This window comes from Chaetodon trifascialis, chromosome 13 (assembly GCF_039877785.1).
Source record: "Chaetodon trifascialis isolate fChaTrf1 chromosome 13, fChaTrf1.hap1, whole genome shotgun sequence".
Classification (NCBI taxonomy): domain Eukaryota; kingdom Metazoa; phylum Chordata; class Actinopteri; order Chaetodontiformes; family Chaetodontidae; genus Chaetodon; species Chaetodon trifascialis.
The window spans coordinates 9,885,853-9,909,688 of record NC_092068.1 but is presented as its reverse complement, the minus strand read 5'-3'; the positions used below and the strand labels follow the sequence as shown (position 1 = coordinate 9,909,688).

Sequence of the window (23,836 nt, the reverse complement as noted above, 5' to 3'; positions counted from 1 at the left end):
TCTGTAAAAGTGGAAAAATAAAAGCTCAAATAAAAGAGGTAAAATGGCATTGGTGGAATTAAGATGTATAATAAAGAAAGGCTCTGTAAGTACTGCTGTTAGGAGCAGCAGTTAGAATAAATCTTTTTTAAGCAGCTGTACCGTCATGGGCAGCATCAGTGAAGACAGTTGGGGAGAGTGACACCACAGAGCTGCTGGTGGACTTTCCTCCACTGTTGGAGTGTCTCAGGTACATAATGGACTGCACCTTCTCCTGGTACAGCTTCCCATCTGACAAATAAAAGACATCAAAACGACTCAGTGCATTGAATTAAAGGCACTTTGATACAGAGGTGCTGCTTTCCAGTGCACCGTTTCCTCACCAATATGTAGTGAGAAGTAGAAGCTGGATGGAGTGTGGCAGACATAGGTGTTGGTAGGTGGGTGAACAGCCAGCAGGAAGTTGTAGATCAGCTTCAGCAGGTCCATGTCCGGAGGAGACCCAAGCACCTCTTGGATGATTTTGACAAATGACAGGCAGACTTCCTGCGGGATGGCAGTCAGGTGCTCATCCCGATGCTCCTTAAGGCAAACACAATGCGGTCAGTAAAAGTCTCTGAAGAGATTGAAAGGGTATGATTACAGCAGTTTTATGACAAGGACCTACCTGTAACACCTGGCAGGTAAGCAGGAAGCGATGCACTACTTCAGCTTTAAGGAACTGACGGATGTTGAAGACCTGATGAGGGTGGTGCACCCTGATGAGGATCTCTAAGGCAGTAAGCAGTGTTTCCCAGACCCCACACTGACAGAAACGATATAAACAGTGAGTGACAATGGAGAGCAGACACATTAACTGGTTCTCTATCATCGACTAGGAGCGCTGAGAGAAAAAGTACTCCTCAGCAAAGTAAAACAGGACTGCACAGAATGCAAATATACAGAACTCATCAGTTTTCCTCTGATTTTATCAGTGTTTCTTTTTTGATACACTAAAAGCTGGGTGGAACCAAAATTTGCACTGCAAACACATTACTTTAAGCATTTATTGTTTACCTAGCCAGACTGCATGATTAGCAGTCCATTAGCGTTTCCTCCCTAAACTTTTGGGTTTTTCAGGAAATATAATCAGAGTGAAATGAGTTCAAGCCATTTTACTACTTTTAAATTCTGGGGTTTTCTTGGAGAAACATGGTAAAAACTGAAATCGATGAGCCTGTGACCACTGAGAGTTTCTCCTGAGGTGGATGAATTTATTACCAGCTCATCATTAGATGATGATGTTTTGCGCTTTCTTCCCTTCATCAGGAATGGATGTTCATAAATTAATAGACCTTGGGAGAAACTAGAAATGTGCGAGGATTCAGTAAAGCCACTCTTTCCCTCTTCTACTTGTCTATCCCTTCAAGTCTGATGAGACAACAAATCATCTAGACTATCAGTTTATCTGCACTGTTTTACAGGTTTACATTAAAAAAACAATGAAAATGTCTTTTTAAAACTTAAATCATCTTAATTTGAATTTGTGATAATCGACTTTTTGTGTGCTTGATGCGTGTATAGACAATGTGTTATGTCTCTTGTCACTGATGGCACATGACTCATGATGTGATGTTTGTGTTCACCTCAGCCTTGGCCCAGATCTTCCAGTCCAACAGGACTTCTGAGAGAAGCCTGATATCCTGCACCACAGCGACGGACTCAGTGTCCAAACGGAAGTGCCCATCGTCCCCCAGGATGAGGATGGGTCCGCTGCAACATCCATCCAGCAAAGTCTACGAAGACAGAGTGCTGGTTACTCTCATTAGACACATGCATCAATGTATTGATAATCGCTATCTCTCCAGAAACAACCTTACAGTGCAGAGCCCCAGACATCAAGAAATTTTCTGGAGCGCTTATAACTCCATCAAAACCAATGCCCCTTACTCCTGAGCAGACCTGTCTGTAATGATCAGACTCTATCACTTGTGTCCAGCTTCACTGAAGTGGTTATAAATCTTGCAGTCTTTTGGGTCTGTAGATGGACATAAGATAGAGGCTTGCAGTCTTAAGCACAGTTAGTTACAATATTCATCTGTCTGACAAGTGAATTCAACAAAAGGTTAAACTGAGAGAGGAGAGATTTCTATTGCAGCATAAATAGAAAAGTGCTAGTAAAAAAAGCCAGACACTGTGACACAGCGTGCTCCTTTCATACAGGAATGATTATGAGTGTTTAATACCAGTAATCAGTGCAGTTCTGTGCTACACAATACAGTATGTGGAAGCCTAAAGTGACAAAGGCAATCAGAGGTGCTGTGTGACTCCGCAGGAGCTCAGTGTTTCATCAAGTCAGACAGAATCCATTTCAGCACACAGCCATCACACAGCTCCATTACAGACACAGCCAGAGGGTCAAGTAACAGCAGGGTCACCAACACTGGCTCAGAGAGGTACTGGTGTGTCGGGCTGGATCAGGTTCAAAAATGTTTCACTGAGCGTATCAGTGGAGGCTGTGGGTAGAAGACAGCAAAGAGTTCAAGGTGTGACTCACTTTCAGCATATGATATCCCACGATGCATTTGGACTTGATGAGGACCTGGTGGATCATAGAGTAACCATGGTAACAGTCCATTTCATGGATGCGGTGTTGGTTAAACTTGGACAAAGACAGCAGCACACGCAGGGCCAGAGCCTGGGTCTTCTCACAGTCACTCAGCTCCACCGTCTGGACACCGCAGAGCCAGAGGTGACAGAGGGACAGAAGAGAAAACATTTATGAATGCAGGCCTGGCAATGCACTTATGTATTCTACTGTGTTCTCACAGAGCAAACATGAGCCTAATATCCAACTTTGTCTTTTTTGTGCTGTGACAATGAACTACAGTCTCTACTGGCAAGTGTTAACAACTGCATCCACACTAACATGACTGTCCTCAACCAACATAATTAATTCACTCATACTGTCAGAATCAGATGAATAACCCAGCTGATCACAGTTCAAACACGAGGTTATTCACTGCCTTAAAATATACAGGACGTAAAAATAATACAGCTTTGTCATTTATCTTTTGGGCTTAGTACGACAGCATATAGACTTCAAAATAAAATGGTTCTGCAGACTTAACTGTCGGACTGCAGCTAATTATTATTTTCACAGTCAATTAATCTGCATATTAGCATCTTGATGAATAAATTTTTTGGTCTATAAAACATTAGGAATCAGTGAGAAATGCTAAAAGCCATTTCCTTGAGTCCACGGTTATGTCATCAAAAGTCAATTTATTTTCCCGACCAAAACAAAGATATTAAACTTACTATAATGTTAAGAGGAGAAGCAACTAATTGTCAAATCTGAGAGGCTGGAATCATCAAATTGCGCTTGAAAAATTACTTAATAATGAACAAAATAGTTGCCAATTCATTTTCTATTGCTGGACGAATCTTGCTCAGCTAAACCAGCCCTGGCATAAAACTTCCTTTTTCTTTGACATCCAATTGGCGAGACTTCATGATTTTAAGACTGAAGCCCTTCAGTCTCTCTGCGTGCGGTTTGTTGTCTGACAAAGCTGCAAAGGAGTAACAGAACAGCTGATAAGCAGAAGCTGTTGCAATCAATATGTGAAGTTATGAGACACATTTTTCTCCATTGCTGTGAGGTGACTTTGACTGATTTTTGTCTGGTTTATTAAATCTCTGGAACAGATCCGTGGAAATCCTCAGCATTCCAGAAATACAACAACAACTGAGAATCACAACCTCCTCTGACTCAGCTAGATGTCCATTAAACATATGGACCATCCTACCTGTGCAAAGAGGAAGACAAAATTTCCTGTTCCTCCGATCTTGTGCAGGACACTCTGCAGGCCTTGGGTTTCGGTGGGGAGCAGAGCTCTGAGGGAATTTGACTCAAGGGAAACACTCTGCACCTCCTTGGAGCTGAATGGCCGCTGGGTAACCACTGTCTTGGCCTGACCCTTCAGTCTGATTACAGGCTCATATATAGTGTAGACTCTGGGGCTGCTGGGAGCATACACTACTGCCAAGCTCTCCTGTACATCAACACAATGCACACAATTATCATTTAGGGGCAAAACTTTTATCCTGTAACTTTTAATTACTTAGAATTTGAGGTATTTACTGTATCAGATCTTCTTGTTCAAATTCAATAAGACCCAAGCAAAGCATCCAGCTAGCTTGGGGCAATAATTTCAAGCATGGATTTAGACCCGGGTTAAACTTGGTTCGAGTAGAACAGCAGTTATGAAGATGTGGAGGGGAAATCATTCATTCTTCTTTTCTTACTCCCTTCTTTTCTTTTCTTTTTTTTCAAATCAGCAGAGCTATTATCAACAAATCCATTAGCATTTAATGGGAGAAAAACTATTTTCAGTCTCACTGAAATAGCTGCAGCTTAACTATAATAGCTTTTTCCATTGGGGAAAAAAAATTACTTCCGACCATGCAGTATCATTAATGACAGCTAATTGGAACAGCACATTACCCATAAACCGTGAAATGAAACAATAAATGAGACATTGTGGGTATTTGCTATGCTTACAGAGCACTTGACTCACAAAGCACAAATACAGGGTTTAACATAGTGTCAATCTGCACTTTGACACAGCTGACATGCACAAGTTTTGTTTGTCTATTTCATAAGTGAATGTTTTGTGTTGTGATGGGAACTACCAGATAAAGCTAATGTAACAAAGACTTACAACCAAAGCCGTTGTGTCCACATCCTTGTTCTTCATCAGAAGCTCTCGTACATGCTCACACTTCAGGCCTTCCTCAGTAACAAACTTGGAGAATGTCCCACTGGGCTTGCCATATTTGCAGGGCATGATGGAGGTGAGGTCAGGCCCGCTGGTGAACAGGTACAGGGCCTCTTCAGATCCTATTCTAGATCCTGACAACGCAGATTAAATCAGATCAGAATAAATGATTTACATTATTCCAACAATAACTCGTTGGAATTCACACACACACAAATAACACAGAGTGATGCAAAGCGAGACCCTTGAGGAACCTTGATGTTTTATTTCTTGTTTTTGTGTAACTTTGGCAAAACTCGCAGTCCTTTTCTTGCAAGAAGAAACTGATGAATTCCAATGACAGAGGAGAGGCTAAAGCTTGTCTAAAGATATCGGTTGGGTTCACAGGTTGAGATTGCCAAGAGGCAGGCCATCCACAGCCAATTAGAGACAACAAGAGAAGTATTCAGTAAGCCTCCAGAGAGAATGCTGAGAATCTACAGCACATGATCAACAGCCTGTTACAGCCACTAGATTGGATACACTTTTAAAATATAACTGCATCTCAAACCACTAATGTACATTTATTTACAGTATGCTTACAAGAGAGGTGATAGTAATCAGTGCGCCATCAGGGAGCAACAGTGAGGCCAAACAGAAAAAACTACATAAAGGATTAAAACGGATTGCACATATGCATGTACAGTAAAATGAAGAGGGACTGACCGGGGTTAAAGGGTCTAAGAGCTTACAGACACATGATTCCAGTCAGATAAAGAAGACAGGAGTTAACAGGAGTCCTACCATTGAAGAGAAGCACAGTGCCCATGCTCCAGTGTCCACCCTGCTTCAACGGCTCCCCAGACGATGGTGTACAGTGGCCCAACATGCAGAAGGTTTTGTTGCTGTCTGATGATAAACTAGACTTCCTGGGTAGAGTGTAGTCCAAAGAAACCTCACATTTCCTGAAGCAGAGAGCAGGTTAAGGGAAGGCTCACTTATTTGCCCGATTAAAAACCACATTTTTGCTCTTACACAAGTTCCTCACCTGATGCCGCAGACCCACACAACCACACGGCCATGGATGTTTTTCTTGCCCTCTGGCTGCTGGGTGTAAGTGAGGCCAAGGTGCTGCCATTGACCAGCTCTGATTAGTTCCTCACCAGAGTCTGCCTGCGCCAGCAGTCCTGCTTTTATCTCATCGTTTGGGTCTATACAAATCCTGAGGGAAACAGCACATTACAATACTTCAAGGTCCATAAACTATGAATACTTAAGAAATAGTAACCCATTCTTCAAACACATCTTTGAGACTGCAGTCTACACTGAAAATCACCTGAATGTGAGAGAGCCTGTAGAGAAGTCTGCCCACACTTGAAGCATCAGTGCCTTTGAGCCCATGGATAGAATATGAATGAGGCCTTCCTCCACTAACCTCGTCCCAGCCTGAGAGGAGCCATGGTGGGACTCAGCAGCAGGAGGGTTACTCTCTTCTGGAAAACAATGACTAAAGGTTCTCAAAACCAGTTCATATTTATGGGCTTCAGGCATAAAAGCATTGTGGTGAAAGATCTGTGTCTCACCGTCTTTGTCTCTGTCCTTCACCTCCTGCTCTGTCACCCTCAGCCACATAGAGGCGCTGAAGCCGCTGGCCATGTGGGGCCAGCAGTTCTGCCCTACCAGGGGCAAGTGAAGAGGGGCAATGTGCCAGGGAGAGGAATGGATGTGGCTTGGTCGGTATTCGCTATCCCCCTCCCTGCGTCCAGGAGACAGTTTGCCCTTCCAGAGCAAACCAACACTTTTCCCTCCAGCAGCACCATTTTGTCTGGAGCTGGCAGACACCCCTCCTGGTGTTGAAGCCCCAAGGATTATGGGAAAGGTCAGGAAGTGAAGAGGTTCCATATTCATGTTTGCCTCAACGATTTGTAGGATGCCTTTCAGTAAGACCTCCTGACAGGTGACAAAGAAAAAAGGGGAGTGAGGAGGACGGTCTCTATCATTTTAGATTTGCTGAAGAAAACATTTGACAGATATGTGCAAACTCTGTTTACAATTTTTCAATTTAATTTTCTATTAGATCCCTAAATTAAGTAAACATCACATGCACACATTACTGAGCTGTTTTAACTGACTTAAACAGTGATCCATCTGAACCACCTGAGCATTAAACCTTTAAATGAGCAAGCCATAAACAATAGAGAAGACTGTCACAAAAGGCAGTCTAAAACAGAAAAAACCTGTCCAGCAGTACAATTATATGTACCACAGCAGCCACTGATGTGTCTAATTTTCACAGATGGAAACCACAGGTCACATGTCATTATGTTCACATGGTTAAAAATAACTTTCCTTTTGGGAACCCATTTCTTGGAGACAGGTTATTAATGATGTCTGCTGCTGGATTCCAATTAAACACAGACCTGTGGTTATGAGTTGCAGCATCACATCTGCTCTGCACACATCGGTGTTAACTGCATATAGACTGAAGCTGGCCCAGGGGAGCATCAGGTGTTGATGAGTTTTAAAGTAGCAAGAGGTGAGAAGAGAGTGTGAGGATGTTTTACAAGCAAGTTCTTGTTTCTGCCGAAAAATGTAATGTGTACTGTGAGCATAAGCTATCACTGTCAACACCCTGAGTGTGAGCTAACAGTGCATTGTTGAGTGACTGATAGCGTTATTTACAGTAGGTGGGGTCTTCTCCAGGAAGAGGCGAATCAATAGAGCTAGTTCCTCCGCTGTGATTCGCTGGCTCACCATGGCAACCAGCAGCTCCACTAGCACGGTCTGGCAATCTGAATGTAAACCAATGAAGAGCACATTACGTAAACAGTTTTCATTCACTTGGGTATGCACCAGAACACCACAGGCAAAAACATAAAACAGCATCACTGCCTGTTCTTCTCTCAGCAGAAAATATATATCTCCATGGGAAAGAAAAACGAAAGAGACCACAGACGAGCACATCAGACTTACAGATCCAGAATACTCTAAAAAATCTAAGTCTGGGGGCTGTGTGCAAATTGTCCCAAATAATTGCTCATTTCATTCATCCTGCATGTTATGTTCAGCCATTGGAAACCAGTCAAAATGTCAGAAGCTAGAAAAAAAGATGAAATCAACACTGTAAAAAGGGTACATCCAATTTTGTTTTCCTTGGATTTTGCACAGAACAGTTACAATAAATAATATAAAAATAAATCCCATGATACAAAAATATTAATGGGTACAGATCTTCCTGAGAATTACTAAAATTATTCACACCACGTATGACATCCCAACCCTGAGGACCCAGGGCCCCAAATGTCAGCAGCAGGAAACAAAAATCTTAGGAACACAGCAAATTGAGTGTACCCAGTATTTTCCCAGGATGTCACACATGAATAACATCCTACAGTATGAGAAAAGGCAAAAATAGCCACCAACAACAACAACAACAAAAAAAAAAAACGAAAGCAAAAGAAATCCAACAGAAATAACAAACCTGTAAAGGAGGGGTCTGTTTGGCTGAGGATGTTGTGAAAGCCAGACAGGATGGTTTTGACTCCTCCCTGTGGGGACAAGAACAGGGGGTCAGTTGTATCCATTAAAGCACAGCTGAGGGGAAGAGGGAGACAAATACAGACGGCTGAGGTGGTTAACAGCAGTACAAAGAGGAAGAAGTGGTGAGTCTGACCTGGTCATAGAGCAAAGCAGCATTGCGGCGGTTGGTGTGCACTGCACCCAGCAGGCTGTGAAACACGTGACTCAGAACCTCCAGGTCTGGGGAGCCAGTGGCGAGAAGCTGCAGCTCCATCGTGCAGATCTCCGGGAAGAGCAGCACGCCACGCCCAGGTCCGTCTGCCAAAGTCGCAAACTCTCGCAGCGTGGCACACTCCACCTTCACTCCTGAGAGGAAAAACACACAAACACAAGATCAGAGACACAAGAGACTTGCACACTGACATGGAGAGACGATGAACATCCCGCCAGACGTGCCAACACAGAAACACATAATGGCAGCTTCATGATCCATAGGCATTCCCTGCTTCAGCGCCGACCTCCCGTCTTGGAGGCAGCTCATAAAAATGAATTATTCTCAGTCCTGTGCTCAGCCTCAGAGTAGCATGGGAGTTCCCTCATGATTTACAGGAGAGCAGCCCAGCAGGGCTTCACGCAGCTTCTGGGACCTCTTTCATTAATGAAGCTCACTCTCTCTCCCTGTGCACAACTACACCGTTTGCCGCCATCTGACACTCAAACATCCAGATGCATGCTGCTATCAGTAAATATAAACAAAAAGACTTATAATGCCATCCCAGAATCCCTTAATACCATTTAGTGGGAAATCTAGATAACTGCATTTGGTCTAAGGTCTTTCAATAGAATGCAGGACTGTGATAGGCTTAAAGACATGTCAATCACACAACATACCTCTGAAATACTTAATACTGGAACACTGTGTTTCAACAGCATGACTACAACCACTGATTTACCTACAGAAAACCAAAGTTTTGCTTTAGTTTGTGACTAAAGCAAGGAAAAGGCTTAATTATTATGTTGCTTTTATTTGTTCAGCATGAGGTCAGCATTAAAGGTTGACAGACTTCCTGGAGATGAAACTTTTCCAGGAAGTTAAAGTCTCCATTTGATGAGGACTTGAAGTCACAAGATCCATCTCATGAGGCCACAAAGTGTAGTCCCCTGCAGTTGTAAAATGTAAAACAATGACTCTATTCTGAGGGGATGAAGAAGTAAAAAGGGTGTAATCAGGCCACATTCTTAACCTGCGAGACCAGAGCAGAGAGGCAGAGCTGACATAAGAGGCTGCTGTGGGGGAAGCGCTGAGGCCTGTTTCTGCCCTGTCATACGTACGTATCAAAAATTAGCCACTTGTTATTGCTAAATATCCTCCACAGCGAACCAAAGGAGGATGTGGTTTTTCTACACTGCAAATTGCTTAAAAGCCATGATGATGCTGTTTAACACAAAATTGTGCAGCAAATGCAAGGAAATGTAATAATGCACAATACCGAATCAACAAATGCTTTAAATGATAAATTAAACAGAGGGAGAAACAAGCAAACAAATGAGCAAACAACTTCCCAAAGCTACAAATCAGCAGGTTTAGAGGTTGAGAGCATTATCAATCCATCAAGATTAGTCAGCTGACATTCATTACCAACAAAAACAAATGGCAAAGAAGACGGAGTGCATGAAGTGAATGTGATTTAAGGCTTTCTTAAAATAACCACACAGAAGTAAAAAGGGTGAAAAATGAAACTGCAGTGGACAGTTACAAGACTCGAAACACAGCAAACATCGCAAGTACACAGCCTATATGGAGCCGTCAGGTGTCAAAAATGGGAGTCAAAGTGTGTGTGTGTGTGTGTGTGTGTGTGTGTGTGTGTGTGTGTGTGTGTGTGTATGGCACTAAGTGTGGACCTACCCTCATCCTGCTTGGCCATGTCCTCAGGGTTGCTTTCGCTGTCAGCGTCGTAGCCCTCCTCCTCCCCTGAGGGCTTGACGCCACAGCTCTGCACCTCGTCCACCTCCTCAGACAGATCGCCTGCCGGGGCCGCCCCCTCGGCCAACACCTGGAGCTGCTAACACACAGACAGACAGACAGAGAGAGAGAGAGAGAGAGAGAGAGAGAGAGAGAGAGAGAGAGAGAGAGAGAGAGAGATGTGGCAAAACAAGAAAAAGTCAGGAATTTCAGTCTAAATACAAGCAAACCGAGATCCTTCGCCTGGTTGACTGTCTATTGGATGGTAAATTAAGATTAATTTTGCTTACCCATTCCTGTTTTGTTTTAACAAAAGTCCAGGGCTAAAAGGCTAAAATATAATAAGCATGACAAGCAGCGGTCCTTCCACTAATACAGCAAATAAATTGCCCGCAAAATGTTTTCAAGTGATGGGGGGAAAACAAGATTTTGGTCATAAGACAGATATCAGCTGACTTGCACTCACACAGCCCAGTTCCTTGACGTGAACAGTCAGTCATCATATGTGCACGTAGGCAAACACACACACACACACACACACACACACACACACACACACACACACACACACACACACACACACACACACACACACACACACACACACACACACACACACACACACACGCACGCACTGAAACAAACAGTCAAACTCTAAACCATTTATTAGTTCAAAGAAGAAGCTTACTGTAACACACACCACTGTTCTTTTCAACATGATAACAAGGCAGCTTTGATATTGAATCACGGGTGAAGCGAATGTTTTAAAGAATAGCCCATTGGACAAACGTTGTGGTGGAAAACTGATCTGCTTGTAATGGTAAGGAGAACATCACACTCTGCCGGGCTCACTGAGAAAGAACTAAGCTGTTAGGAAATAGGTAAATCTATTATATAAAAAGCTAAATCCTCCAGAGTTGGAACAGGCTTAGTCAGACAGGCATTTTAAGACTTGAGAAAAACACATCTAAGGCTGTGAGACGGGAGGCACCCACTACAGGGCGGGATGTGGTTTCACTGAGGACAACCAGGAGAGAAATCAACTTTTTACACTGCTCTTTTTTTCATTCCTGGAAACAAATAAAAGCAGTTACATGCCTGCTCCTCAACATGTACAGTGCTGAGAATTGCTCATTAATGCAGCCACACCGCCAACAGTGACACTGCTGAGGAGGCGGGAGCTGCTGTGGCTGATTTTCTTTCCCACCTTCGTCATTATTGTGAGATATGATCAGCATCTTGTGAATATTAATAATAGCCAATTTATGTTAATGCGGACTATGTTGACAGACGTATCATGAACAGATACAAATCTTTAAAACAAAGTGAGCCGTTGCGACGTCACAATGAGGCCACTCTTGCTCATGTTTGCACCCATTGCTTGGTCTAAACAAGGGCTATCGTTATTTGCGTCTGCTGTTTTGTTGTACATCAGGCAGATAACAGCTGCTTAGCAACGTAGTGTGTCACACCGCCGCCCGGATGCTTGATGACGCTTGGCAGGAAAATGGTTTTCCTTTCATTGTACTGTTGCCTCCTAAATAAACACCTCTGCTCTGTATATTTGGCCATATTGGACGCAGTATGCAGGGCCTGAACACAATCTGCTTCGTTCCACTGGGAAAAAAGCGAACTATTGTATTTTTTAATTTGTTGCGTTCAAACAAGCTTTGTCAGACGAAGATTCATTATTCATCTGATTGGACAACATCTGTATTGGCCAATAGTCCTGACCCTAATTGTCACCTTGACGGTGGCTCATTTCAGCACACTGGAAGACAACCTAATATCTTTGAGGAGTATTTGTGGCAGCCGGCCACAATATCACCATTCAACACCGCACAATGATTGATTGATTGATTGATTGTTTGATTGATTGATTGATTGATTGATTGATTAATTGATTTACTATTTTAGATGAGTAAAATGGGCTGCAGGCAGCAGGTAGTGCGCGTGCCTCACAGCATGAAGGTCGCTGGTTCGATTCCCGGGTCGGGCCTTTCTGTGTGAAGTTTGCATGTTCTCCCCAGGTACTCCGGCTTCCTCCCACAGACCAAAAACATGCTCATTAGGTTGATTGATGACTCTAAATTGCCCCTAGGTGTGAGTGTGATTGTGAATGGTTGTGTGCTTGTGGATGTACCCCGCCTCCTGCCCGTTGACAGCCGAGATAGGCTCTGGCCCCCCCGCGACTCCGAAAGGGATAAGCGGCATAGAAAATGGATAGATGAGTAAAATTTTATCTCAGTGTAAAGCTGTACACAGCACATTGATTCACTAAGCCTTGCTCTCTCTGCCAATTTGCCACCTTGGTGAAACTAGTAATGAGATTTTTTAATGAAAGGACATGACACAAAATGTACAAAATACAGAGCACAAAGAAAACAACAAAAAACAAGAAACAGAGTGATGGAGCAAGCAAATCAGTGAAACTAAGCAGATATGTAACAATTTGACCTTATTTCATTGCAGTTGGCAACTATTTCTGGGTATTTTACGCCCCTTTCTTAGAGCTGACAGTAGAGAAATCAGGGGAGAGAGATAGGACTGACATGCAACAAAGGTTTATAATTAGCGCCATAGGCCACCAGGTTGCCCCCAGTTACTAATTTTAAAACATCAGCCAAAGAATTTGTGGTAAAATTCACTTAATAGGTAATGACTGTATACTGGGTTAGCAGGCAATAAAGATTGGGTTCTTGTTGAGAAGAGGATTTTCACATAAGGTGCAAGCAAAAACATTTCTAGTTTAACTAGAAATGAAAATGAAAGCTTGTTTTTGTTGCACAGAAGTTGTTCAGCAGAACAGATAAAGATTAGCAGAGCACCATTTTACCAAGAGGTTTATACTGTGATGAGCATGGATAGCACCTGCTGTAGCTGCAGAGGGACCGGGTGTCTGATGCCTATAACCCGAACTTGCCTCTTGACACACAAGTAGCTCAAAAAAGTTGAGAATATAAAAAGGTGCAGTAACTTCACTCACAGTTTCTCCCACGGCAGGACTCACCCTGTCTGGCTTCTCCTCAGGGGGATCAGGACCGGACGACACCTCTGCCAAGGCCACTCTCAGGAGAGAGTCAAACAGAGGAACAGCAAGGTCAGAGTTCACCACCCCTGAGCGAGAGAGCTGGTCTCTCACCTCAAACAGGGTCTCTTCCACTGACTGGAGCTGTAGACAAGAGAAAACATAAGAGTTTAATTGAAGCCGGGGTAAAAGTGTTTGTTTTGTGGTTGATGTGGTCAGGGATTAGTCGATCAATATGACATTAAAGTACATACCTGATAAGAAAGCTCCGGCTCTGTCCTCTGCAGGGCTGAGTGAGCACTGTGCAGACAAATAGCCAGCAAAGCCTCAAGCAGACGAATACTTTGTAGTTGCCACTCTTCCTCCAGTTTCTTCGCTGGATCTTTGGTCTTTCCTTCAGACAGACTTAGGCCGACAGTGTCAGCTGAATCATGAGTTGCCTCCTCCAGTCCCAGGGAGGCACCCCCGGCTGTGGACTCGGGGCTGCCCTTGCCCTTACCGTCCCTCTTCTTCTTTGCTTTTCCTTCCTTGTTCTTACAGGAAAGCTTCTGAATAACCATGGTCATGAGGCGCAAGCAGACATCCAGTCCTCCCAGCCTGAAGAACTGCCTCTGAAACAAAGGGCTGGCCAGGTAGATCCATCGACACACTGACCAAACATCTGCAGCGCGACGTACCTGCTCTTTGGACGGCAGAGCCACGTTGTCTGGGGACAGGTAAGGCAGTCGCCCACCGAGAGGTTCACTGGCTGTACTGTCGTAACCTGAAGTGTCCTCAGAGTCATTGGCTGAGTCCCGGTCAGAATCGGCCTCTTTGCTGACACAGAGGAAGGCCACGCACAAGAAGAGGTTGATAACATGCAGATGGGTCTCTGCTCGGCTGCGGCCTGGTCCACGGCCCTGGCCGCCCCGGCTCTTATGGCGTGGATACGCCTCCTTTAGGCCTTCATAGAACTTGGTGAGGCTCTGCGGGCCCTCTCCAGTCCCTCGGGACCCCAGTTCCTCAGCCAGGCCCAAGACGACCTCCCTTTCTTCAGCATCAGCACTCTCAAGCTCCTGAAGCACCCCGTCAACATGTTGATATCCAGTGCCTATTATCAGAGTCTCAAACACCTTCAAAGCCAAAGAGCGGGTCTGGTCGAGGTAGACGAGCTCTGTCACCTGATTGAGGCCGTTACAACTGACGAAAAGGTCTCTGATAACCCTGTTAGAGAAAAAATGAGAAACTAAGCAAATTAAAACAGAAAATGGACATAAACTTTACATGGGGTCAATATAAATATGGGTATTTAGCTAGACTCTTAATTTGTTACTTTATTACATTTTAATACAATATACCATTCATTTACTTAATTAGCCCAGGAAGAATATAGCTATGCATGCACCTCTCACTGACCAAGGAAAGGATTAATATGGTGATAGAGAGGGTAGATGTGAACTGAACACATTTAAACTCTCCCAGCGATCAAAGTAAAGGCCACCACTCATTCTAATCTAAATAACTCTACAACTAGTCAATCAGAGGAAAAGCCACTGCCATCACACAGGACCGTCACACTCCGTCCATCATTTATTTCATTCCCTCCCATCAGGTTGCAGATATAATTCCCCTCGGGGAACAACAATGCCTTTAAATAAATTAGTCAACTTCTATTAACATGATAAATTAACTGTGAAGGACACTTACATTGTTCGTGAACACACCTGCTATATTTGTATTTCCAAATTACGATAACACATTTGCTTTGTTATCTAATGTGTTTTGCCAGTGTTTTTTTATTTTTAGATGAGCCACATTAAAGACAGATTTCTGTCACATTGTGTCAAAGTTATTTGAATGTGAATCATGCATTATTTAGCAAAACAAAGCTGACATTGTATCCTTTTAAATTTGTTTACTATTGGTATACACACACTAAGCCGTGATAAATAATAAATTACACTATTACAATGCAGGGTAAATTGCCTTAAAAGAATAATGCGTCACCTGTGAGTGGAGGTTAAATCAACATTTGGCAAGAGAAAACAACACTTTCAAGAGATGTGCTGACATTATACACTGACTGACTAGAATAAAAACACTTTAATCTCAGCACGGGATTGTTTACCCAGTATGTTAAGGAACTGAAACAAATGTTCAGCTGAAGCTTTGAGCTCAGAGCATGAAATAGATATATCTTAATAGATCAGAAACTAGCAGATTTTTTTCTCTCATTCAAACTCTTTCTCCAACCTTCTTCTAAATTAATGCAGGGTTGATTAATTCTGCATTTTCAGAACATTTCCTCTTTTCATTAGTGGTGTGCAAGTCCATCAGGATGACTATCCATTAGCCTGAATATTTAATACTCTCGTGTGAAAAACACAGAGTTCTGTTATGCAGAAAGCAAAAGCAGCAGTGCAAGAGGATGAAGACATGTGCAGCTCACTGAGTTACTGACATGCCTTATATTGTATGCTACATTGGAATGCATCAAATTCATCAAATATTGATCATTTGTTTTCATTGACAAATAAATTATGAGTAAAACAGGAATTCAATTATGCATCCCATGTACATTCATGAGCTAACCCCTGTATGTAAATCACAAATACCCACAGAGCATCAGTAGCTTGGTGTTGAAGGTACATGAAGGGAAAAAACAAAGTTATGATGTTAAGTTTAGGTAAAACACCACTTTCCAAAGGTAAGAATTACCTGAATGTAAGACTTGCGTAATGATGCCTTTTACACAATCAGTAGGACCTAAAACGGTCTCTAAAGTGTCTTTTGAAAAGGCTCAGATCACAGCTGTAAAGACTTTGAATGCCAGTCAAACCTGCAGACAGCAGAACAACATACTCTGAATTTTAATAAGTAAACCCATCAGCCCACTGCTGACAGACTGCCTCAAAGCATCCATCAATCCAGTTTCTATGCCCACTGACTTCTATACCCCTGCTTAGGGTCGAGGGGGAATTCGACCTGTCCCAGCATGCATTTAGTAGGAGCTGGTATACATTCTAGACACATCACCATTGTTAACATGTGGAAAGACAACACATTCACACGTGTGAGTCATATAAGACTGTCTCAAAGCTGACAACTGATTATTCACTGATAGTACCCCAACCAAAAGTAAAACCTAATTCCCACAGTATTACACCTATTCAATATTGGCAAAATTTTGTAAAATGTGTCAAAACAAACAACACAAGCACCTGCTTTTGCCAGACTACACGACTCATTAGAGTGTTACATAAGCAGTCAATAATCTTCCATCTCTCACTCAGTCCACAAAGCTGTAATAAATTATGGATTCACATCAATTAGCAATGATCTGGAGAGACAGATCTAATGACAAACAATGTCCAAGTGGATTAGGTGTCCAGCTTTAACCTGGCTGATCATATTTGTTTAGTGTCATCGTAGAAAAGAATCAGAGAACATTCCTTGAGTGAGAAATTTGTTAAAAGAGGTTTCAAAAAACCATCTGCATCACATTAATGGAATGAGAAATTAGTCTAAATACGTTATTGATGCTTCTGCACATTTGATTAACTCGGGAGAAGCTTGCAGATACACATCTGTCAACCTAAAGAAATTTAAATTTTTCATTTTTGGCAGAACACTGAAATGCTGCCCAGTACTACAGGGCAAACTGCCTAAAACAACCACTGAAATAAATAAAACTCAGGAAAAACACTTCTTAAATTGATGCCGCTCACCTTGATTTGAGAAGGGCAGGTAACGTTTGCAGGTAAATGAGTAGGACCTCCACAGGCAGGCACCGTGTGTGATACCTGCAGACCTGAGTACAGACAGTGGACACCCCAAGCTGTTGGGCATGGTGGGCCACCTCTACCCCTCTCTGCAGCACAGGGTTGAAGATGTGTGTGTAGAGCTGCCACTGCACTATAGCATTCCCCCGCAGGGTCAGGTGGCACACATGGCCAGCTATCTGCTGGCTCAGCTGCCAGTCCTCACCAAACACTAACTCTTGATAGGCCTCCAGAGCGTCCCACTTCCACAGCATGTCCTCTGTCCCCCCTCCACTTGGCAGAATACCCTGGGAACGGTAGCACAGACCAGCAGGAACGGCTGAAGGATCCCCGTGCTGCAGTGTCTCCTCCAGGCCTGGCAACTGGCTGCTGTCCAGAGTGCAGATGTTACAGGAAGCCAGCTTGGCTTTTGCTGAGGGCTGCCCTCCACCAAGCTGGTCTAGGATCAGTCTGCCCAGGACACTGAGAACATGAGACTGGTAACTACGCAGACCTGGAGCTTGGAAGGCATGCAGCAGGGGTCCTACAACTGAACGAGGGTCCATACAACAGCAGATTCCAACAGCCTGCACCCCAGCCAGTACTTGCAACACAGCTGGACCACTGGGAGAGAGTCTCTGCAGGAGTCGCAGACACTGGTGAGCACAGGCGGCCAGGCAGCAGCAGCGCTCGGGGTAACGCACTGCGTCACCCTCCATCCCTTCCTTGCCTTCTCCGTCCTCTTCAAAGGGGTTCCGTCTAGCAGCCTGCTTGAAAGCAGACACGGGCAAACCTGACAGGTCTCTGTGGTGATGCAGAAAGTGAGAATATTCACAGCGACGGTGGCGGCGGCGGGCACACACGGACTGATGTAACTGCTCAGACTTTGCTTTCTTGACAGCACTGATGATCTTGAAGACCCCTGCAATTAGACCTCGTAGCCTCTCTGAAGTCTCACCTACTACTTCAGAATCCATGGCCCTGCTCAGTCCCTCCAGCCGCAGCACTGTGGCCTCAAACAGCTCCAGGCCACGGTGCTGGACAAACTCATGGATGAGCTCCAGTGCCTGGCTAAAGAAAAAGGGGTTGGGTGTGGAAGCCTGCAGGCAACCCAGGAGCACTTGTAGTACTCCCTCTAGAAGCTCTGGTAGCAGTAGTGCTCTGTGACGATAGCGGGAGAATGAAAAGTCATCCTGGACCTCCTGAAGGGTCTTCTTAGGCCGAGGAGCAAAAGGGTTAGTCTGTCTGTCCAAACAGCTCCGGATTTTGAGGGTGGCTCGCAGCAGGTCTGTCAGGCTGCGTCTCAGGCTATCTGGGAGGGTTTCACTCTGACTCACATCCACTGACATCAGGTGTAGGATGGTGCGTAGAAGCATCCTCTGGACCAGTGCAATGGGCTCTTCCGTCCAGCCTCCAGCAAGCTCCTCTGCCCCCGTTCCACCTCCAGCCCCTCCCCCTGGACCACAGCAATCTCCAAACTCAGTCAGGATCTCAGTAAGAGTCGGTACGACACTAACAGCCAGACCAGGGTTGTGGTTAATGCTCATGTCAAACTTACAAACTTTCTCCAGCAGGGAAAGCAACACATGGCAGAGATCAAAGGGCGAGTTTTCCATGCGGTTGAAAATTGATATTGCAGCTGGGTCTGTCAGGGTTTCAGTGTCCGTCATCTGAGACCCAGGGGCTCGGGGGTGTAGGTATGGCGCACTCATGGTTTCTGTGGTGCTGGTGGCGGTGGTGGTGGATGTTAACTGTGAGGCCTCTGAACGATGATGCTGACAGCTTACCCTAATGGTGGAGCCATGCAACCTCCGGCTCCTTGCGCCACCAGGACCTGGGACAGCTTTGTCTTCAGGGTTGGCTTCTGAATCTGAGGTAGAAACCTGGGACTTCCGAGCATCCTTTACAGAGTACCTCTGCGCAGTCCTGCGCGACCTACGTGACTTCCAGGTGCCACTGCCAACACGGGACCTCTTCCCAGAGTTCTGCTCATCTGTCGCAGCCCTCTGTCCTGCTCTGGGAGGGGTGGCCTTCACCTCCCGGCTCAGGAATACCTCCAGTAGGGATGGCAGGGTGAAATCTGTCAACACACAGAAACATCAGTCAGTTTCATTCTGGACGAACATACAGGGCTACAAGCCAAACGTAAATACACACTGTTACTTTGAGGCACACCAAACCTAAATTGTATACTGAAGTCATATAGGATTAAAGTCATGTCAAGACTTAAAAATCAACATTTGAACACCTGCCATTTGGAATTTTCAATTTCCAGAAATAAAGAATATATATTCTTTGAGTCTAAGATGTCTAAGATAAGTCTCAGCAGCCATTCTCTGTTTGTTAAAACAAACTCAGTGAGTAGGAATTAATTAAAGTAAAAATGTCTAGGGTCCATGTTAGAGAGGTTCAGCAGCGTTGTACTAAATACCAGTGTCATCTTGAGGTCACAGGTCTCTGCAGCCACTAGTCTTCTCCTGTTGTGTGGCTGCTTATGTTTGTAACACAAAGTTTCAACAATAATGGGGACAGTAAGCACAGTGATGAAAAAACTGAATCATCCATCCCAAACTGTGCACAGCACACAGTTTGTAAAGCAAGTAATACTGCATCAAAAATAAAAATGAGTCATTCGATAAGAACATCACAGACAGCATTTATAGTCAAAAGCCATGTGCACACATTCCACTGCCTTCACACAGACCAATCCAACCTAATGCTGAATCACTGCTTAATTTTAATATCTGGCAAGAATTATGTACAAGATGGAAGATGGAAAAAAAAAAAAAAGTTAGGGAACATTAAGAGGCCCATGACATGCTGTCCGCATGTCAGTTCATCAGTACAGATGATTTCATTGTACAGTTTGCCAATCACAGAGAACTGCAATGCACAGCAAATTTTAGTCATGAAATGAAGTATGTAAATTGATATCATTAGTTTCAAGCAAGGAGACAGTCACATGCCATGACAGCCGGAATTGAGAGGTATGTGCATCAACATGAGTACACATCAACATTAACACAACAAGTAAACGAGCAAGTATTTGTGGATACTGACCTGGGGCTTTTTCCTCCTGCACAGGGATTTTCCACACCAGTGGTAGCAGAGACAGCAGCAAAGTGAGCAGCTCCTCCCGACAGGTCAATTCCTGAGTGCAATAAAACACACTGAGGTTACCTAGAAAGTATCCCCCGCCTGTCCGATGTCACACACAGACACTCCCATCAAGACAAACTCTTGTCCATACTCAGCACTAATGTCTCTTTGGGTTTCACTACTTTGTACAAAAAGAATTTAGCTACTTTTGGCCTGAATCTGAATTTAGCTGTTTTCTAAAAGTGTTTTCATCCCAGGCACTAGATATTCATTTGTGCGCATTTAGTCAGCTAGTTAGTCTTCAGCACAAGCGTACGGGGCGCAATGTAGCATCTACATGACAGCCTTACTTCCAAGACCTTGGGGATGTCATGTGTATCCTGGGCATACCTCACAGAAGAGAGAGAACCAACTCCTTCATGTGTTAATTAAAAACAATCATCTTACTCCTTCATGTGTGAATTAAAAATGACCAGCCGGCTGATTGAACAAAACTTTCAAAACATACAGTATTTTAGCATCACTGTATGATACACAATACATTACACTGGATTCAATCAGCTGTTAGCTTTTTGTGCAGTCAGTTTCAACTCGAGCGTCATTTGGTCATTTCAGTATGCGTTCAGCTACTCCTACTGATACCGCTCGGGCTGTGCAGCTCCATTAATCACTAAATGGGTGGGCATCTTGGACACAGTGAAGGGACAGAATAAGAAAGTTTCACATCTAGTTTGGCATTTCTGTGCTGAAATTTTAGCTATTTATACACACACATGCAGAAGCACACACACAAACATTTTAATTCAGATAAAGATTATGGGACTGCTGGTTAAGTGTGGAATAGTTTTATAAATGTAAATGCCTCTTGTTATCATTACATAAGGAGCATTTGACTGAGCTGAGTCATCTAAACAGTGTCAGAGCTGGCAGATAGAGACCAGGTGGCACAGGGGAAGAGCATTTCACAGCACAGTGGAACAAACCCAGCTCAAAGTAAATTTTCTACTTAATTCACACACAAGATTTATGATGAGAAACTACGTTTTACTAATTTCTTATATACCACAAATAAATATTCAAAGTGTCTGGCCCTGATTGTTGCTTGCGGTATGACTCTATCCAGGCCACAGCTGACACACACACAGCTGGAGCTTGTGATACACTTGCCTGTGACTGCATTACATTTCTGTCGTGAAAGCTCCCGTTAAAAGAGAAAATAAAATGAATATGCTTAAAGATATGAAAAATACAAGGCCACTGGGATGCAGACATACAGGGTCACATTCATCAAATTATAATATTTCATTCAATAAAGCATGTGTCACTTCAAGTCAGAGCATTAAACCACTTTGTCTTCTTAAAAGGACTTTTAGGCATGAAAATGACTGAGTTTATGATCGCATCTTTCTCTCTTGGCCCTATGGACCTTTTTAGGAACAGATCAGTATTTACATAACAAAAGGCAACCAACCAGCCCACCTCAATATCTGTGACACACAGCAGCACACTGTATTTGTGGGTATTTGGCATGCATTTATTCACTGATGTCATTGTTTCCTTAAAGCTAACTTCACATGATCAGCATCAAAGCATACCTCATTAAACCATTATGTTTCATGTGTGTTGACGCCTACATAAAACATAATATGTGGGTTGAGCCAAAGCCCAGAGCTCAGAGGGCATATTGCTTTCAGCTTTGTCCTGGTTTGACACCGACCTTTTTATGGGCAGTACTTGACTTGTCACATGAAAGCCCTATAATTCTCTGGATAGGAACATCTCCTAAATTGTTAATTGACCCATAAACACCCACAGGTCAGGCAAACACATAAAACCTGGAGGAAGTCAACACAGCAAACACAACCAACTTCTGTGAGGTAATCCCCATCATTTAACTTAAGCACCCAAACAGAGTGCTCACAACTCAGTGTTGTAGATAGGAGCCAAACAGAGTCGCTGCCTTTGCCCTTCATAGTACAGCATATTCACCAATACTGTGTCAAACAAAGTCTAAACCACATCTGTGAAATGAATTTTGAAAGAGAGTGGTACTGACATATTTTGTGTATATCACACGCACAAATAAAGAGTTGACACCATATTTAGAAATATAGAGTTATATGACCGTGCGACTTAACTATTCTGAATGGTTTTGATTATCATTATCAGCATCTTGCATGCAGCAGCAGAACAAAGAGACCAACTTTCTGCAATCAGTCTGAAAACCAAACAATGTGTGGGCAGCACAGCGCTAATTTCTTCTCTCGATAAGATCACCCTTCCAGTTGCAGTAACACAGATGCAGAGAAGCAACCTACAAGGCCACTAAACAAGTGCAGAGATGAAAGTGGACTTAATAATAATCATTAAACTTCTGTGGAAATATTAAAAGTCAAAAAACACACAATATGTTCTAGCCAGTGGCATCTTGTTTGTACATGAGATTATATAGTATCTCATCCTTGCTTTACAGATTTTTCACTAATGGCTTTTGCTGCACTGTGCTCATTAAATGCAACTTTAATCTCACCAGCTGATGTCTGTCTGATGTTTGTATAATCCTTGTTGCTTTTATCATCTGTTCTCACTATACTGCATCTCTATTGCATCTCTGTCTGCGATTTCATTCTGATGAAGAGATTAGCTGCAGCAGAGGTGACATAGGCCTCTGTGCAGACATTTCAATGTTTCATGCTGATATTGAACAGCTGCATGAAAAAAAATGTAATAGACCGACTGAAAAATGTGAGGCAGAATTTGAAACTAAAAGTAGTGACCTAAAGCTGAGTGTGAGTATTACTGGATTTAACTACAATATCAGCATTTGCATACATTTGTGACGAGCTGTTGCTGAAATGTTGTTTTTAACTGCTGAAGTGAAACATTGATGTTCGTGGCATTGCATCCTCACCTGGTCAATGATGGAGTCCAGGGTGCTGAGCAACAGGAAGCCCCGTCCCCTGACCAGGTACTCTCCCAGTGCCACCATGTGACTCTCCTCCTCATCTTCCTCTCGTGCCTCTGCTCTCTGGGCTACCGCACTGCATAGTTGATGTACATCAGTCAGGAACTCCCTCGCCAGAGTGTTACTGGCCCCACTCATGTCTGAGCTGCGGCAGAAGAGATGGATCATCATAAGGCTGTGGCACAATCCAATCTGCCACACATCTGTATACTCATCTGTATACTCACTCAAAAATACTATAGAGGATTATGAGATTGCCCTTGTCAAACTAAAAGGTTGCAATTTCTGGGGAGCTGCATCATTTTTAATTTCATACTGCAAATGAAAATGAAAAGTTGTGAACCGGCCTCTTCTAAACATCCAGCAAAGTCATTTTCTTTAGTTCCAGCCTGTCTTGTGATCTAACTCTTAACAGAGACGTTCCTTGGCAGTGAATGTGAACCCAAACATATATGTGTAAGGTAGACAACAGAAGCTATGGAAGTGATGTTAAGGAAACGCAGCATGAGTAGAGTTCATCTCTTCTTCTGCTGTGATACCTGATTGCATATTAAGAATATGGAAGGATACAGATAAAACACATTACTTGTTTCGGCTACTCATACTAATGCTCGTGTAAAACACACTAAGAGCAACAATAACTTACGTCATAGTACATTCAGATGATAGTGTAGATATCTAATATGGACGACTGCTGTTTGTTTGAAACTTTATCTATAACTGCACTGATGTGACAAAGCTGCAGTTGAAATGCATTAGTCATTCTGGTGGCGTTTGTGTGATGGAAATGTCTGGATACCAACA

General features: G+C 43.4%; 1 protein-coding gene across 8 annotated transcripts in view; it reads right to left on the bottom strand.

Annotated features, from left to right (window-relative positions):
* The window catches only part of lyst (lysosomal trafficking regulator), a 262,116-nt gene that overhangs the window by 224,062 nt on the left and 14,218 nt on the right, over window positions 1-23,836 (bottom strand). For 2 of the 8 annotated variants that reach the window (XM_070977221.1, XM_070977222.1), the window contains exons 4-22: window positions 22,979-23,177; window positions 20,029-20,119; window positions 16,936-19,048; window positions 13,483-14,431; window positions 13,187-13,372; window positions 10,144-10,300; window positions 8,392-8,603; window positions 8,200-8,266; window positions 7,401-7,510; window positions 6,055-6,668; window positions 5,767-5,940; window positions 5,523-5,683; window positions 4,683-4,873; window positions 3,768-4,013; window positions 2,516-2,689; window positions 1,605-1,754; window positions 647-784; window positions 363-561; window positions 142-270 (exon numbers count right to left, since the gene is read on the bottom strand). In XM_070977221.1, coding sequence (XP_070833322.1) covers window positions 142-270; window positions 363-561; window positions 647-784; window positions 1,605-1,754; window positions 2,516-2,689; window positions 3,768-4,013; window positions 4,683-4,873; window positions 5,523-5,683; window positions 5,767-5,940; window positions 6,055-6,668; window positions 7,401-7,510; window positions 8,200-8,266; window positions 8,392-8,603; window positions 10,144-10,300; window positions 13,187-13,372; window positions 13,483-14,431; window positions 16,936-19,048; window positions 20,029-20,119; window positions 22,979-23,177 — 6,260 coding nt within the window. The remainder of the gene's footprint in view (window positions 1-141; window positions 271-362; window positions 562-646; window positions 785-1,604; window positions 1,755-2,515; window positions 2,690-3,767; window positions 4,014-4,682; window positions 4,874-5,522; window positions 5,684-5,766; window positions 5,941-6,054; window positions 6,669-7,400; window positions 7,511-8,199; window positions 8,267-8,391; window positions 8,604-10,143; window positions 10,301-13,186; window positions 13,373-13,482; window positions 14,432-16,935; window positions 19,049-20,028; window positions 20,120-22,978; window positions 23,178-23,836) is intronic. The other 6 variants (XM_070977227.1, XM_070977228.1, XM_070977229.1 and 3 more) reach the window with 6 other exon arrangements.